This window comes from Vombatus ursinus, unplaced genomic scaffold (assembly GCF_900497805.2).
Source record: "Vombatus ursinus unplaced genomic scaffold, bare-nosed wombat genome assembly UNPS02014768.1, whole genome shotgun sequence".
Taxonomy (NCBI): Eukaryota; Metazoa; Chordata; class Mammalia; order Diprotodontia; family Vombatidae; genus Vombatus; species Vombatus ursinus.
Genome location: NW_020954546.1, coordinates 18,446,538 through 18,464,036, shown reverse-complemented (window position 1 = coordinate 18,464,036; position 17,499 = coordinate 18,446,538). Strand labels below are relative to the sequence as shown.

The 17,499-nt window shown below is 41.4% G+C and overlaps 1 protein-coding gene across 1 annotated transcript in view; it reads left to right on the top strand.

Annotated features, from left to right (window-relative positions):
• Positions 1–17,499, top strand: part of CALN1 (calneuron 1) — a 452,243-nt gene that overhangs the window by 249,270 nt on the left and 185,474 nt on the right. The window contains exon 4 of the mRNA XM_027861507.1: positions 5,177–5,289. Coding sequence (XP_027717308.1) covers positions 5,177–5,289 — 113 coding nt within the window. The remainder of the gene's footprint in view (positions 1–5,176; positions 5,290–17,499) is intronic.

The window sequence follows — 17,499 nt, the reverse complement described above, 5'->3', positions numbered from 1 at the left end:
AACTGAGGAAAAGTCAAGAGAGTAGAACCAGGAGAAAAGTTAATACAGTAACAACAGTAGGAAGAAAAACAACTTTGAAAGGCTTAAGCACTCTGATCCATGCAATGACCAGCCATGATTCCAAAGGGTCAAGAGAGGATGCTGGACTGAAAATGCAAAATGAGACATAGATCTTTTGGACATGGCTAATGTAGGAATTTATCTTGCTTGTTTATGTATATTTGTTATGAGAATCAAAGATCAAATTGCCTGCCTTCTCAGTGCGAAGAGGGGAGGGAGGGAGAGAATTTGGAACTAAAGTTTTAAGAAACAAATGTTAAAAATTGTTTTCATATGTGATTGGGGAAAATAAATAAATGACTCAAAATTGACAACACTTTTAGTTTTCTTCCAATAAAGGATAGATAAGAGGGAGAAAAATAGACTTTTTAATTGAAAAAATTAAATTAAATTAAATTAAATCAGGGGGTTGGACTAGAAGACCTCTTAAGGTTCCTTCCAACTCTAGAGCTACCTATTAATGTCCATAAAGCTGCAGAGAAGGTGCCAACCTGCATTGGTAGAAGGAATTTTTTCACTTGGTAGCTCTCTATACAAATGAAATCACAGGTTGTCCTATCCCCTGTCAAAGCACTGTGCTAAACACCTGGGGTACAAAGAAAAAGAGAAGCAACACAGTCCCTGCTTTCTCTCTTTCTCTCTGTCTCTGTCTCTGTCTCTCTCTCTCTCTCTTTCTCTGTCTCTCTGTCTCTCTCCTTTTTCTCTTTCTGATTTCCCTACTTTCTGTCTCTATTTTTTCTCTCTTTCCTTTCTTTCTTCTCCCTCTCCTCCCTTTTCTTTCTGTTTCTCTCCCTCCCTCTCTCTTCTTTCTCTCTTACCTCTCTGAATCTGTCTCTCCTTTCTCTTCTCTTTTGGTCTCTCTGTGTCTCTCTCTCTTCCTCTCTCTCTCTCTCTCTCTGTTACAGCTGAGGAAACTGAGGCAAGCAGAGCTTATATAATTTGTCCAAGGTCACACAGCAAGTGAGTGATTGAGGCTGGATTTGAACTCAAGATGTATATGTGTTTATGTATGAGTTTCAGGTGAAAAGAAGATTCCAGCTCTAAATCTACAATCCTATGATATCATCATTTCAGTGTAAATAGTCACAGGTAAGAGGAAGTCATTTTCCATAAGTAGATGTAGCTCGAAAAATCCAGTCAAGAGGAAGAATGAAAGGATGTGAGTAGAAGAAGAAAAAAAAATAAGGAGAAAAATAGAGAAGGGAAAGGAACTTGGATTCAGGTCTTTAATTCAAATATGACTTCAGACACCTCATTGCTGTGTGTTATACTTAACCTCTGTCTGCCTCAGTTTCTTCAACTGTAAAATTACACCTACTTTCCAAGGTTGTTCAAACTTTGCAAACCTTAAAGATGATGATGATGATGATGGTGATGGTGATGGTGATGGTGATGATGATATGAGGCAGGTATGTAGTGCAGTGGATAGAGTGCTAGGCCTGACATTAGGAACACCTGAGTTCAAATCCTGTCTCTACACTTACTAGCTGTGTGACCCTAGGTAAGTCACTTGACTTCTGCTTGCTTTGATTTCCTTGTCTGTAACATGGAGATAATAATAACATCTACCTCCCAGGGTTATTGTGAGGGCCAAATGAGATAATAATTATAATGTGCTTAGTACAGTACCCAGCACATAGTAGGCACTATATAAATGTTTTTTTTTTTGTTGTTGTTAGATCTGATGAGACCAAAGGAATATGTCTCTAACTGGTCAGCCAGAAAGTCCATCAAAAAGCACTCTCAGAGGTATTACATAGGAGCACTCCAGCCATTGGTGATCAAACTAGGCCCTAGGGTAGGACATAGGAGATTTTGGAGTGTGACGTGGAAAAAGACTAGGGGCAAATATGAATGGCCCTTATACCTGATCCAAGCAGTCATGAGCACTTGAACCACGAGAGGTTCTTATCTGTGAAAAATGGCTATTGCTGCTGACATGCCAATGCTAGCATCATCTGATGAGTGTGCTTGAGGTTATAGACGACTAAAATTCAAATCACCTTAGCTGCCCTATCCCCCATGGACAAAACTCCATGTTAGGTGCCAGGGATGCAGAAATGGAAATCATTCTTGTCTTCAAGCAGGTTATAGTTTAATGGTGGCTAGGACGCATATCTGAGTAAGTAGGGCCCGGGGGAGAAGGGACTATCCCCAGGGAGTAGAAGGGGCACATTATCTTATTGATAAGGTTCAGTAAGACATTTGAGGAGGCAGAGAAAACTTTTATTTGGGAAGGAAAGGGAAGATTTCATGGAAGAGAAAGTACATAGGATGCCTTGAAGGAAGAAGGGGAAGGTAAAGAAACAATCAGCATTTGTATGGTGCCTACTACTGTGCTAAACACTTTACCGATGTTATCTCATTTGACTCTCACAACAAACCTGGGAGGTAGGTGCTATTATCATCTCCATTTTACAGTTGAGGAAACTGAGGCTGGCAGAGGTTAAATAATTTGTCCAAGGTCACACAGCAAGTAAGTGATTGAGGCTAGATTTGAACTCAGGTCTCCTTCACTCCATGTCCAATGTTTTGTCCACTGCACCACCTGCTACCTCTAGAAAGGAGAGAGTTCCAGTAAGTAGAGAAGGGGCAGCATGAATATGAGAATGTCTGCATGCAAGCATGAATGTAGGAGAAATATGAATGAAACTGAAGAATTGTCAGTAGTCCATCTTGGTCAGAAGATAGAGGCTTGAAAAGGATGCATGGTGAAATAAAGTCAGAAAGGTAGCTTGGAGCCAGACTGGCGAAAGCCATGAATGTCAAATTAAGAAGTTTGTGTTTTTATCGTATAGACCACAGGGAGACACCAAAGCCTTTTAAATGATGGGATGACAAGCTCAGATCTATGTATTTGATTCTTACTTTGGAAATTGTGTGGATGGAGTAAAGAGGGAGAGACTTTTGTTAGGGATCCCAATTAGGAGGGAATTATCACAGTCTAGCCAAGGGCTGGTGAGGAACTGGACCTGGTTGGTGTCTATGTGAATGACATGTCCCCTTCTGTAAAAGACCTTTCCTGGTGGCCCAGCTTCCAACCCCCTTGGATGCAAGGTCGCCTTGTGTTTGCTTGGTCTGTATCTTGTATAGATCTATATATGTACATGTTGTCTTTGCCATTAGAATGTAAGCTTCTTTCTATCCTCAGTGCTTATCACGATACTCGGAGAAGAGTAGGCACTTATTAAATGATTGTTGTGTAATGCGGGTGGGAGGAGCACTAATGCATTCCTCATGTGAAGGAGGCTGGGAAATCTGCTTCCAGAAAGGCATTATGATGTGTCGTGGAGTGCCTGGCTCCTCCATTTGAACATTTGCAAACATTTTGTAACTGATCCCAGGCTGTTAACTACTCTTCAGAAGAACACACCCACTGAGGAATGAGGACCACCCTTACTTTGGCCAGTGAGTGACTTTCCAAGGAGCTCCAGCTCTGAATAGACAGCCCATTCACACTCTGTCTCTTCATCATTTTCTCCCTAACTTTGGCAACACTTCGGAGCTCTTGCTTTATGTAGACTTCCACAGATGTGAGGCAAATGGTGGAGACAGAATGGTTGGGACATGGAAATTTATGGAAGGTGAGATGGGAAGGATTGTCGGATCGTAGATTCAGAACTGGAAGGGACCTTAGAGGCTATTTAGGCCAACTGTACCAGCTCAGAGTGATGACTCACTCAGCGTCACACAACTAGTAGATATTAGAGGCAAGATTTGAACCCAGGTCTTCCTGTCTGCACTCTATCATGTAGGCTACACTGCCTCCAAGATATCATGAAGGATCCAAGTCAGGGTGTGACTGGGAGGATGGTGGTTCTATCAACAGAAATCAGGAAACAGGGAAGAAGTACAGGATTTTTGAGGGGAAATGATGAATTTTGAACACATTGAGTTGGGGGTAGGGAAAGGGGAGGCGTGTGGTCAGAAATATCTGGGAGCCAAATGTAAATTTGAAACTAGAGCTTTGTTGTGAGAATGGGATTAGGTATTTAATTTGGGGAGTCATTTCCTTAGAGATGACCGTTGAGAGATTATATAGAAATAAGAGAGTCTGGGACAGAGCCTTGGGGTACATCTTCCCTTCTTAGGATTTGTGAGGGGTAATTGAAGCACCCTGGCTATATAAGTTGAAGGAGAAAGCAGCAACACCACAAACAAGCAAGGAGAGAGTATCAAGGAGGGACAGATGGCCACCGCCACCAGGGTTAAATGGTACAGAGAAATCAAAGAGTAAAGAGACCCATAGAGGTAGCATCCCACTGGTGGCCCCATGTTGGCCATATTATGATTCTATAGAGAAGGACCTGAAATATCACTGATAATCTCATAGGCTTAGAGCTAGGAAGGGCATCAAAGGTCACCTAATCCAACCCCCTCATTTTACAGATGAAGAAATTGAGGCCAGAGAGATTAAGTTTGGCTAATGTCACCTGACTCCAATTCTAGACTGCTTTTTTTGGTGCAATGGATGGAGAACTAGTCTTGGAGTCTGGAAGACCTGAGTTTGAATCCTGCCTCAGATACTAACTAGCTGTGTGTAAATCATTTAAATTCTCTGGTCCTCAGTTTCCTCATATGTAAAATGAGGCACTTGGTTGGACTTATGGCCTCTAAATTCTCTCCTGGCTCTAAATCTGTGACCCTATGTTCCACGCTCAGGTTTCTGGCCAGTATGAGGGGTCATGGCATAATCTTGATGCCAATTTTCTCTGGAGTAATCATTATAAAGGGCCAGAGTACTACACCCGCTGATTCTAATTGGATCATGAAAAATGATTCTTGGGCTTTGTTTGCCCCTTCCACATTAGCCTGAAAGTTGCTTGGCTAATGGTAAGTATTTTAAAGGGCAAACAAATCCACCTCTGAGTAGAGAGGCATTTCTTGTACATTCAAAGGTCTGACAGTTTGCTGATATTTAATAATAGCATGAAAACATCATTACAGGTTGCTGTTAACCTCCCTCCATGTCTCTATCTGTAAATGACATGCTGGGAAAGAGAACCTAGAGCTAGGGAAGGGGCCATGGGGGTGGGAGGAGTTTTCTTCCTTACATTGTGTTTAGTAGTTCAAATCCATGTACAGGCTGGATCATGTTTATTTCTTCTCCCTCCAGGGGATGGCCAGGTGGATTTTGATGAATTCATGACAATCCTGGGCCCCAAGCTGGTGTCATCAGAAGGTCGAGATGGTTTTCTTGGGAACACGATAGATAGTATATTCTGGCAGGTAAGACTTTTTGTCCCCCTGAGAGATTGTCTGAGCATAAGCATGAATGTCAACCTGAGTCTGGCTGTAGCCTGAGTTTTATGTTGCCTCCCTAGTAATAAGGCAGGTGTGTTACTGGTTGAGTGTGCATTGTGTTGTATACTGGTGCCTTTGAATGAATCAACTTTCTGAATATTTAAGGTTTTGGCAAAATATCTTCTCTATGCTTTTCTCTTAATTTGAACAATAGTGAGCCTTGTCAGTTATTCATATAACAAGAATGTATTAATCAAATATTATGCTAAACACTGGGGATTCAAAGAAAGGCCTTGCAGTGGATTTAGGATTTCCTTTTCTGGAGTCACATCCATCTATCCATCTCAATCAAAGGGATTTAAGAAAAAACCAGGATAGGTGTGTCTAATGGAAGGCTCTGTCTCTGATGTTGGCAGCCAAGGAGCCTTGATGGGAGAGGTTAGGTTGATGATGGTGGCCAAGGAGCCTTGATGGGAGAGGCTGAGCTGATGATGGTGACCAAGGAGCCTTGGTAGGAGAGGCTGGGTTTGAGATCTGACTCTGACACATAATATCTGTCTGACCATGACTAAGTCATGGAACATCTCTTACTGTTTCCTCATGAATGAAACGAACATAACGACACAGGTATTGTCTTCTTTATAAGAAAGTGTTTTATAGTTGTCTTTCCTGGTATCAGCCACGCCTGGTTGGGACTTGTTATTAACTTCCCCTTAATAGAAAGTGTTATGGCTTCCTCTGTGAATTTATCTGATTGCTTTGTGAATTCCTGTTCATTATTTAATTATTTATTATATAATTATCCTGTTTATTATTACATTCTTGACAACCTCTTGAGGTTCATGACTTTTGCATGCTTGCTAGCTATCTGTGTTGCTATATATTCTTTCATGGGGACCAATCATGTAGACTTTGGTTAAAGTGTGCCTTCCTTCCGTTCTCTGCATCATTTGTGTGGTCCTATATCAGATCTCTTATGAGCCTTTGGCTTTTGTGACCATAATGATAGATATGTGTCAATAATGACGTCACCTTTCAGAAGTGGTTTCTGGCATCTTTTTAAGGTTCTTTTAAAAAAAAATCTCTTCTACTGAACATGAGCACATATTGGCTTGTGACTCTTGACAAGTCACAACATCTCACTGTTTTGGGCATCGCTGTAGGACTGTAAGCCTAAAGTGCCAATCACTACTGGTAGATGGAGTTACTTCTACCAAATAAATTACAGGTGCAGTCCTTATCCCTGTCCCTATCACTATTCCCATCCCTATCCCTATCCATTAAACCAAAAAAAGAGGCAGTGTTTCATAGTGGTTAGAGCACTGGGCTTTAGAACTGGGGACTTGGTTTTAAATCCTGTTTGAACCATTTATTGACAAGACCTTGAATGTCTATGTGCCTCAGGGATCACCCTAGGACTTATTTACCAAGTCACAGACTCAAAGACTTGAAGCAGATGGGACCTTTGAGGCTATCTTCTGATAGAAGAGGAGCTTCATTTTTGCTCTGTATCCCCAGCACCTAGCACACTGCCTGGTACAGAGTAGGCACTTAATAAGTGTTTATTGATTGATTAATCTGGTCCCAGTCCCTCAAATGATAGCTAGGTTGAGTTAAAAGGTAGAGGAAATTCCCAAATTAGGAGTTTGTTAGGTTGACAAAAACTGCTGATCCTTTTTATATTCATATAAACAAAGAGAGGTTTACCAGAATTAGATTGATCGAATTTGGTGCTAACTCTTCTCTGTACTCACTTATCAAATCACTAAACTAAACTTACTTTGTGTGCAAAAAACTGTGTGAAATACAAAACTACTAGTCAATCAGTCAATGAGTATTTAGTAAGCACTTATTATGGGCCAGGCACTCTATTAAGCACTGAGGATAAAAGGAAAAAGTTCCTGCCTTCAAAGAGCTTCCACTCTAGAAAGTAAGTCAACAGGTGCACATGAATACATCCAGAATATATGCAAAATGAATACAAAATCTTTTGGAGGAGAAGCTGCTGGCAGTTGGGAGGAGCAAGGAAGGTTTCACATGGAAGGAAGAGCATGAGCTGAGTGTTGAAGAAAACCAGGTGGTGTAAGAAGAAGAAGAAGAAGTGAGAAGGGAGAATATTTTAAGGGTGAGAGTCAGTGCAAAAGTTTGGAGATGAGAGATGAAGCATTCCACATATTATGTGCGTGGAATAGCAGGAAGGCTGGATCATGGATTGTGCAGAGGGTGTTAATATGTGTGTGTGTGTGTGTGTGTGTTTTTTAGGCAATTGGGGTTAAGTGACTTGCCCAGGGTCACAAAGCTAGTAAGCATCAAGTGTCTCAGGTCAGATTTGACCTCAGGTCCTCCTGACTTCAGGGCCGCTGCTCTATCCACTGTGCCACCTAGCTGCCCCCAGAGGGGGGTTAATATATAAGAAGATAGGGAAGATAGGAAGGGACCAGGTTGTGAGGAGCTTCAAGTGCCAGACTCAGAAATTTATATTTCATTCCAGAGGAAACGGGGAGCCACTGAAGTTTATGAGTAGGGGCAAGTGTGCGACATGATCAGACTTGCAGTTTAGGAAAATCACTCTCCCTATGTGGAGGATAGATTGATGTGAGGGGAAGGGTAATTAAGAGTTCATAGTGCTAGGCACTATGCTAAGCCATTTTGAGTCGCATCACAACCCCGAGAAGTAGTTGCTATTATGATGTTCATTTTACAGTTAAGGAACCTAGCTGCCTGAGAGATCATAAAGGATGAGAATTCAGAAAAAGACTATTATATTTGGCAAGAGATCACAGGTAACTTTTGAAAGGACAGTTTTAGCTGAATGATGAGGTCAGTCTCTAGATCTCAAAGGGAGAGAGAAGTGGAGACACTGAGCATAGAGGGCCTTTTCGAGGAGTTTGAATGAGAAAGAAAAGAGAGGTATAAGACTAAAACTAGCAGGAATGGTAAGATGTAGTAAAGGATTTTTGAGGAAGGGGAAGATATGGTGAGAAGGCAGCAGAGCAGGGACCACTAGATAGGCAAAGACTGAAGGTTAGAGAGAAAGAGTTGGAGGTGATAGTGTGGGCAATAGGGTTTATTGTCACTGAGGTGAAGGGCCATCTCTTCCACAGAGACTGGAGTATAAAGAGGAAATAATGTGGGAAGATGTCAAGGGGCTGTCAGACAAGTAGGAAGGCAGGAGAGAGACCTCAGGTCAAGGACATTTGTCTTCGATTTTGGTGAACTATGAGGTGAAATCCTCAGCTAGCAGAGTAAGGGAGAAGCTGTTCTGTGAGAGCCTTGATGAGAAGGCAGAAGATTTGGAAAAGCCGTAGTAATACGTGGCATAGAAAATTAATTAGGAGAAGTGGAAGGATTGCCTTGCTGTACTGAGAGCCCAGCTGAGATTATAGAACATAAATTTGTTAGCATTGTTGGGACTTCCTTGAGCTCTGTTAAGTATCTTGTGAATAGGAATAAAGAAGGCATATGGCGGAAATATTATAGTTTTGGGTTTTGGTAAGGAGTGAGTAGTGATAGGACAGAGGAACATGGAGGAAGTGAGGAGAGTGTAGCCGGGCTATACTACAGGGATGGTGGCCTGGAAAATTACTCAGTGGTAGAGGGATTGGAGGTCATGCTGAGGACAAAGAATAGGTTTAGAAGGAGTAAGGTACAGAGTAAGATAAAATGATGGATTAAAATCAGATAAAGGAATGTTGGATTTGACCATAGTTGATCATTGATATGTCTATCATAAAAATGGACCACTTATGGATGAGGGCAAGATCAAGGCTGTTACCATATCTGAGTGCAGCTGAGGTGGAATAGAGGATCATGGGAAATGAGTAGATTGAGGAAATGGGGATGTTGAATTGGAGTATGAGGGAGAAAGGAACTGAGCCCAGCACTGAGCTCATTGGAAAAAATGGGGAGGCGTAGGGCTGATGGTAAATTTGGGTAGAATGAACCTCAAAGGAGGAGAGATTGCTGGGTGATAGTGGTGGGGAGAGAGCCTGGAAGAGGACACTGAAATACACGAAGCATTGAGGACGTGGAAAGGAGAGCAGTCCATTGTGGCGAAGGTTCAGAATGGTCCAGACTCTTGTCAGCTGAGGCTCTCCTCAGCTCAACTGCCCGTCTCGACTTCGAACGTTGCCCACCAAATAATGGAAGCCTTTCACCACTCAGTTGCCTTTATTATGATGTGGCTAATGGCAAGAACCATTGGCCAGTGCCTTCCTTCCAGGCTGCTGCTCACCCAACTCTGGGCTGCCACTTAATTGACTAGCAGGGGGAGGGTAGAAACAGTCATTAATTCTCACCAGACAGCCTCCTTCATCTCCTCTCCCACTGCCTGTCCGTAAAAGGACCGCATGAGATATAGCGTCTAGTCCTGCCTGGAAGAATGTCAGGTTGCTGGTGCTTGAGTGAGTTTTCTGGTATTTTCCCCTAAACTGCTTCCAGCAATGGTAAAAAGATGGTGGTTATGGAGGAGGAGGAGGAGGAGGAGGAGGAGGAGGAGGAGGAGGAGCTGCAATAGGAGAAGTTTTGCCACTGGAACATTTCTTTCATGAGATGGGGGAACAGGATCTGCTAAAGTGCTTAGGAAAGCAGGACCTATAGGGAAAATGCTTAGTGTCATAGAACTTTCATGACTACAGAAGGCCTTAGAGATTGCATGGTCTTGTGGAAAGAGCATAGGATTTAGAATCAAAGGACCTGGGTTCAAATCCTGGTTTTGCTACTTTCTAATTGTGTGACACTGGACAAGTCACTTTACCTATAAAATGAGAAAGCTGGACTGGATGATTTCAGACAGTCCTTCTAGCTCAAAATCTATGATTCCCTCTCTAGGCCTCAGTTTCCTCATCTGTAAAATGAAAGCATTGGAATGGATAACCTCTCTAAGGTCCCTTTTAGCTCAATGGTCTTGCAAAATCAAGTCACAGAATCACATAATGACTTGAGCAGGAAAATAAGTCTGGCAATGTCATGAAGGTTGAATTAGAAGGAAAAGAAAGCAGAAACAGTAATAGTAACTAATAATATGATAAACACACCTAAAAGTTTATGAAACACTTTGTAAATATCTCATTTTATCCTTACAATAACTGAGAAGTAAATGCTATTATCCCCATTTTACAGATGGGGAAACTGAGATAGGGGTTAAGGATATTCCCAGCTGCTAATAGGTGACTAAGGCAGGATTTTAACTCAGGTCTTCTCAACTACAAGTCCAACACTAACCACTCTGCTACCTAGTTGTATCATAGAAAGAGAGAAATCAATTGGTCAGTCAACAATCATTTATTAAACTCCACTGAGCCTAGCCCTAGGAGCATGGAGAAAAAGGTCATCTGGGCCCTGCTCTCAAAGAGCTTATATGTACAGAAGTCTTGGTGCATAGAATTCTTCAGCTGCTGCCTGGCTCTGGTTCCTCAGCTTATATGTCCAATCAGTCAATCAATAAGCATTTATAAAATGCATACTATGTGTCAGGCACTATGCCAGGCTCTGAGCATACAAAAACAAAAGTAAAATAATTTCTGCTCTCAAGGAGTTTACATTTTCTTTTCTTGAGGTGGTGATGGTAGAAGAGGATCAATCAATCAATAAGCATTTATTAAGTGCCTCCTGTATACCAGACAATGTGCTAGTATATAGAGACAAAGCAAAAAAAGTCTGCCCTCAGGCAGTTTATATCTTGCTTGGTGGTGGGATCATTTATAAAGTACCTACCGTGTTCCAGGTAAAGTACTAGGAATGTGAAGTGTGCCCTGCTCTCCAGGGACTTAAATCCTACTGTACGTGTGTGTGCATGCACACGAGTGGGAGAGGATGGGTAGAGACAACATGTCTATATGTAAGTATATAAAAACTGTGTACAAAAATAAATGCTAAGTCCTTTTGAGAAGTGACGGTACTAACAGCTGGTTGGATCAGGCTTCTTAGAGAAGGAAGCAAAGCCAGCTGACATTTGGACACCATGGCAGCCCAGCACTTATTGTGGGCCTGCCAGTATTGACAAAGAGGTGATAACTGTATGCTCAGGGCACTGATGAGAAAATGTGGCCCCTGTCGTGACTTCCTCCCTAAGGGTGGAGTGGCCCAGGCTAAACTCATTCCTCATTCCGCCATCTGGCCTGATAGGAACCTCAGGTCTCTGCATAGGAGAAACTTTTGGCTTCCCTGGCATATTCAACTAATCCTTCCTTATGCGGCAACTAAGACTGGGTGAATTTGATGCTGACGCCACATACCGTTTATCAAAGTCCTTCTTGCCTCTGATAAAGAGGTGGTAAATGTAGAAATAGTAGGGAATTGTGTGGAAGTCGCTGTGCAGAACTGCTGAGTTATTTTTTTCAATCCACAAAATCATTATTGTTCAACTATCTCCATCATATCCCATTAGCCTGTCATACATCAAAGAGCGTGAGTCTCATAGGACAGCCTGTGTCCTAAAGTAGCCAGAAGAGAAAGTGTTGCTAGTGAGTTACACTGTATCAAATTATAGCATCATCGATTTAGAGATGAAGGGAACCTCAAAGGCTATCTCATCCAACCTCCTCATTTTGTAGAGGAGGAAACTGAGGCTCAGGGAAGGACCTTGCTCAAGGTCACCCCGCCAGTAAGAGACAGAGCCAAGATTCATGGGGACTTTAGGGGCTGCTTAGTTCAACCCCTTCATTTTGCAGAGTAAGAAACTGAAGCCCAGGGAAGGGAAATGACTTACCCAAAGTCATCCAGTAGTAAGGTTATATACTTTTAATGTTAGAATGGACCTTAGAGATTATTTTTTCCAACTCCTTTCCTAGTGCGTGACTCCCTTTTATGACATTTCTGGAAATGGTCCTTCATTCCCCATGGAACACTTTTACTAGAGAGCAGGGATTTTTCACTTTGTTTTTGCATTTCCTGAATCTAACCCAGGGCTTGGCACTTAGGAATCACATAGTAAATGATTATTGATTTAGTGAATGATTCTAGGCATGAGACTCCTATCAGTGGAGTCTCACATCATCATGGTTTCCTGGGCTGCTACATGACATAGGCAGCTCGTCTTGAGCTCATGGGCTCCTGAGAGGCCCAGGTTTTGATCAGCTGAATGGTTATCTACCTACATCTCCCGTGCTTGTGCAAGTGGCATTTTTGAACCTAAACGAGAGGGCTTTCCTTCTGTCTCTATTACATTTTATCTCATCAGATCTAGATTGTCATTCTTAGCCTTCCATGATCTTTTCAGACCCTGGTTAGAATATTTAGTTGTTGGATCAGCTAGGTTGTGCAGTGTACAGAGTTCAGGGTCTGGAGTCAGGAAGACTAAAAATGAGTTAAAAATCTAGCCTTAGACACTTACTAGCTGTGTGACCCTGGGCAAGTCACTTAATCTTCTTTGCCTCAGTTTCCTCATCTGTAAAATGAGCTGGAGAAGGAAATACAAACCACTCTAGTTTCTTAACCAAGAAAACCCCGAATGGGGTCACCAGGAGTCAGACATGATTGAAAATAACTCAACAACAAAAATAGCTGTCCTTTGCATTTTCCTTTCATTCACAGTTTTGATAAGCATGCCAACCACACCATCATCCAAGTCATTGATTAACATGTTGAAATTCAAACAGTCATTTGATCCCCTGGAGACAGGGGATGTATCTTTATTCTTCCTTTTTCTCTTCTCTCTCTACGCTCCCCCTTACCCCAATCCCAACACGTAATTAAATTCAACAGACACATATTTACCCAACACAATGCTTTACACACAAAGAGTTTTCAATTAATATTTTCAACCAAGGGAAATAGCTGAATTCATAGAAAAAGACCTTAGGGATTATCTTCTTCTGTTCCCAGTTGATGGGAAGGCAGTATCGGCAAGTAAGACACAGAGAATGGAATAATTTCAGAGATTCTAGGTCTAGTAGCTAGGTCTTATTTCTGCACTCTTTCAGATTTAGGTAAAGAAACCAACAAGATATGTATCTATTGGTGATCTTTTCTGTGAGGAACAGAACTGTGGGAAATTTCTGGTATGTGGGATCAAGGTTGGCCGACAAGAGTAACTGACCAAAGGCTTTGGAGAATATCCAGTTTGTGTTACATCTGAAGTTCTGTTCTTTGCACTCTATGAGTCAGCCCATCCTTCCCTACTTCTCCCATCTCTGTGCTCATCCCCAATGGTGGGATGCCCTCCCTGCCAACCTCCAGCTTTTTTTGAGATTCAGCCCAAACACTATCTAGTCTGGGGAGCCTTTCCAGGTTCCTAAGCCTGCCTATCTACCATCTACTCTGTATCGTATATGCACTAACACATATACTGTCTCCTTCTTTAGGATGTAATCTCCTTGAGTACAGGGACTTATCTACTTTTTCTTTGTACCCCAGCCCTTACCATAGTTCCTGGCATGGAGAGCCAGCTAGGTGGTGCAGTAGATGGAATGCTGGACTTAGAGTTAGTTCAAATGTACCCTCAGATACTTGCTAGCTAGGTGACCCTGGGCATGTCAATTAATCTCTGTTTGCCTTAGTTTCCTCTTCTGTAAAATGGAGATAATAATACCTACTTCCCACAGTTGTTGTGAGGATAAAAAGAAATATCATTTATAAAGTGCTTGGAAAACCTCAAAGTGCTATGTAAACGCTAGCTATTATTAATGTTATTATTATGTGTTTAGTAAATGCTTGTTGCTCAGTCATTCCATGCTGAATGAATCCATGTTGCTGAAGGTCTAGGTGCTTATTTGTACATAGATTATTGTTGAGTCATTTCTGTCGTGTCCAACTTTTGCTGACCCATTTGGGGTTTTCTTGGCAAAGATACTGGAGTGGTTTGCCATTTTTTCCCTCCAGCTCATTTAACAGATAAGGAAACAGAGGCAAACAGGGTAAAGTGCCTTGCTCAGATTTGTACAGCTAGTAAGTATCTGAGGCTGGATTCGAACTCATGAAGATGAGTCTTCCTGTCTCCAGGCCCTATGCTTGATGCACTATGGTGCCACCTAGCTGCCCTTATACATAGATACTCAAACCATTAATTCAGATGTTGCAATTTTTAGTATATAAACTTTTTGTGGTCAGGAATCATATCTTATTTATCTTTGTAAAGCACCTTGAATAGTTTTGTGCATATATCAATCAACCAATAATCATTTATTCAGTGCCTACTATTTTGCTAGTACTGGAAATACAAAAACAGAAATAAAGCAATCTTTGCTGTCCTCAAGAAACTTACATTCTACTCTGTATATTCTGTGCACCTATTTCTATAGACAATAAGAGTAATTTAAGTACTTTAGGTGGAAGCATTAGCAACTGGGGGAGGAAGAAGAGATCAAGAAAAGGGTTCTTGTAAAAGGTCTTGCTTGAGCAGAGTTTTGAGAGAATCAAAAGATCCTGGGATGTGGAGGTGAGGTGTGCTAGCCAGCGCAAAAGTATGGCGGTGGGTGTCCCTCAAGTCTCTATCCTGGGCCCTCTTCTTTCTACCTGATCGCCTTTGAAGTCATTGATCCCATGAGTTTAATTATCATGTCTGTGACAATAATTTTCAAATCTATTTACCTATCCCTGGTGTTTCTTCTTAGTGACTTTTCTATATGTATCTGGCTATATAGCCAACTACTGTACTGTGTGCAAGAAATTCTACATCTCTTCTTGGACTTCTATCCTTTGGACACCTCAGATTCATCACATCTCAAACTGAATTAATTCATCTTTCTTTTTAAACCAGCTCGTCCTCCAAAGGTTTCTATTTCTGTTGAATGCACCCTCATCTTTCTAACCACCAGCTTCATAACCTCAGCCAGTAATCTTGGACCCTTCTTTTTTCCTCCCTCTTCCCACATCCACAATTTCCAATCAGTTGACAAATCAGATTTATTTTTACTTCTGGAACATCTCTTGTGTCTCTCTCTTTCTTTCCACTCACATAGCCATCACCGTAATTTCTGTCCCTATCACCTTCCACTTAAATGGCTTCAACAGACTTCTTTCTTATTCATCCCTCTGTCTCTAGTTTTATCCCTATTCAAACCAGCCTTCACATCGTTGTGACATTCAGGATGCAGAATGAGATGTGCATTTTTTTGACAGGGACACTGTGGGGATTGGTCTTCTTTGAGTGCGTGTTTGTTGCAAGGGTTTAGTTTTTCTTGATTCTTTTAAGTCAAGGAGAGTAGGAATAAGAGAAAATACTAATTGAAAAATACAAGAAAATGAAAGAAAATAATCTTTCTATAGCAATTTGGCAATGCTACACCCTCATTCATAGGATTCTAGTTGTAGAACTAGAGGGAGACTTTTGAGGCCTTCAGGTAGAACTCTCTCATTTTACAAATGAGGAAACTGAAACAAGCAGCAGTTAAAATGACTTGCCCAAGGTCACACAGGTGGTGAGTCACTGAAGCAAATTTTGAACTCAGGTCTTCCTGATTCCTGGGCAGCAAGGTGGTACAGTGGATAAAGTCCTGGGCTTGGAATCAGGAAGACTCATTTTTTTTTTTAATTTATGGAATAAAATGAGCATTTCCATAACATAGTATAATAAAAGAAGATGATTGCACATGAAACTGCAAATCTGTTACATACAACTTACTATTCCTTTTAAATATATAATGAAGTTATCATGTAAATTTCTTTTTTTTCTCCCCTGCCCCTGCCCATTAGACAAAATAGGTATATCTATCTATCTATGTATATATATATGTATACATACATATATGTGTATAAAATTATTCTATACTCACTTCTATTTATCAATTCTTTCAATGCAGAAAAAAATCTTTCTTCATATATATTTTAGAGTTAATCTGGGTACTTACAACAGACAAAATGACTCATTTGCTAGAAGTCGTTCTTAAAACAGTATTGCTATTACTGTATACAATGTTCTCTTGGTTCTGCTCGTTTTGCTCTTCATTATTTCATCTAAGTCTTTCCATGTTTTTGTAAGATCATTGAGCTCATCATTTCTTAGAGCACAGTAGTATTCCATCATGATCATATGCCACAATTCATTCAACCATTCCCCGATTGATGGGCATCCGCCCAATTTCCAGTTCTTTGCCACTGCAAAGAGAGCTGCTATAAACATTTCAGAACATACAGGTTCTTTTTCCTTTTTCCCTAATCATCTTTGGAAATAGACCAAGTAATGGTATTGCTGGGTCAAAGGGTATAGGAACTTTAATAACTCTTTAGGTATAATTCTGGATTGCTCTCCAAAATGGTTGGATCATTTCACAATTCCAGAATTCAAATCTGGCCTCAAACACTTATTAGCTATGTGACCCTGAGCAAGTCATTTAACCTTATTGGCCTCAGTTTCCACATCTATAAAATGAGCTGGAGAAGGAAATGGCAAACCGCTCAAGTATCTTAGCCGAGAAAACCCCAAATGGGGTCACGAAGAGTCAGACATGACTGAAATGATTGAACAGCAGCTTCTTGATTCTAAGTCCAGTGATCAATCCATGCTACCTAGTTGCCTCACTTAAAAACTTGAGAGGGCATGAGGTTTAATGGATAGAACATTGAATTTGGGTTCAAATCGCTCCTTAAATGCATGGCTGATAAAGCTGTGTGACTCTGGATAAGTCACTTAAGCTCTCTAGGCCTCATCTGCAAAATGAGGAGGTTGGTCTAGGTATCCAAACTCCTTAACCTGGCATGTGATACCCTCAACAATTAGCTACTAATCTGCCTTTCCAATCTTATTTCATGTTACTCCCCCTCACTGCACTGTGACTTCCAGGCAAAGTAGACTGCTTGCTGCTTCCAAAGCCCCTGGCACAGCATGTGTGTAATAAACACACGTCGAATCCAATTGAGAAAAGATGGAGATTGAAGCAATTGAGATTGACCTTCTTGAAAATGAAACATGTGGAACTGGCCAGGGGAGTGGGGCTGAGGGCTAGGCCATGGAAACAGAAAGCCTTCCCCAGAGTCAGACTTCACAGGGTTACAAGTTCCTAGATAAAGAGCTGGAAGGGACCTCAGAAGCCATATAATATAACCCCCTCATTTTACATATGGGGAAACTGAGGCCCAGAGATGTTATAGAATCTGAGGTTGAGAGCTGGAAGAAATATCAGAGGCCATCTAACCCCCTCATTTTACAGATGGGGAAACTGAGGCCCAGAGAAGTCATGGAATCATAGGCTGAGAGCTGGAAGGGATCTCAGCTGGTCTAACTCTCTCATTTCATAAAAGGAGGATCCTTAGGGTACA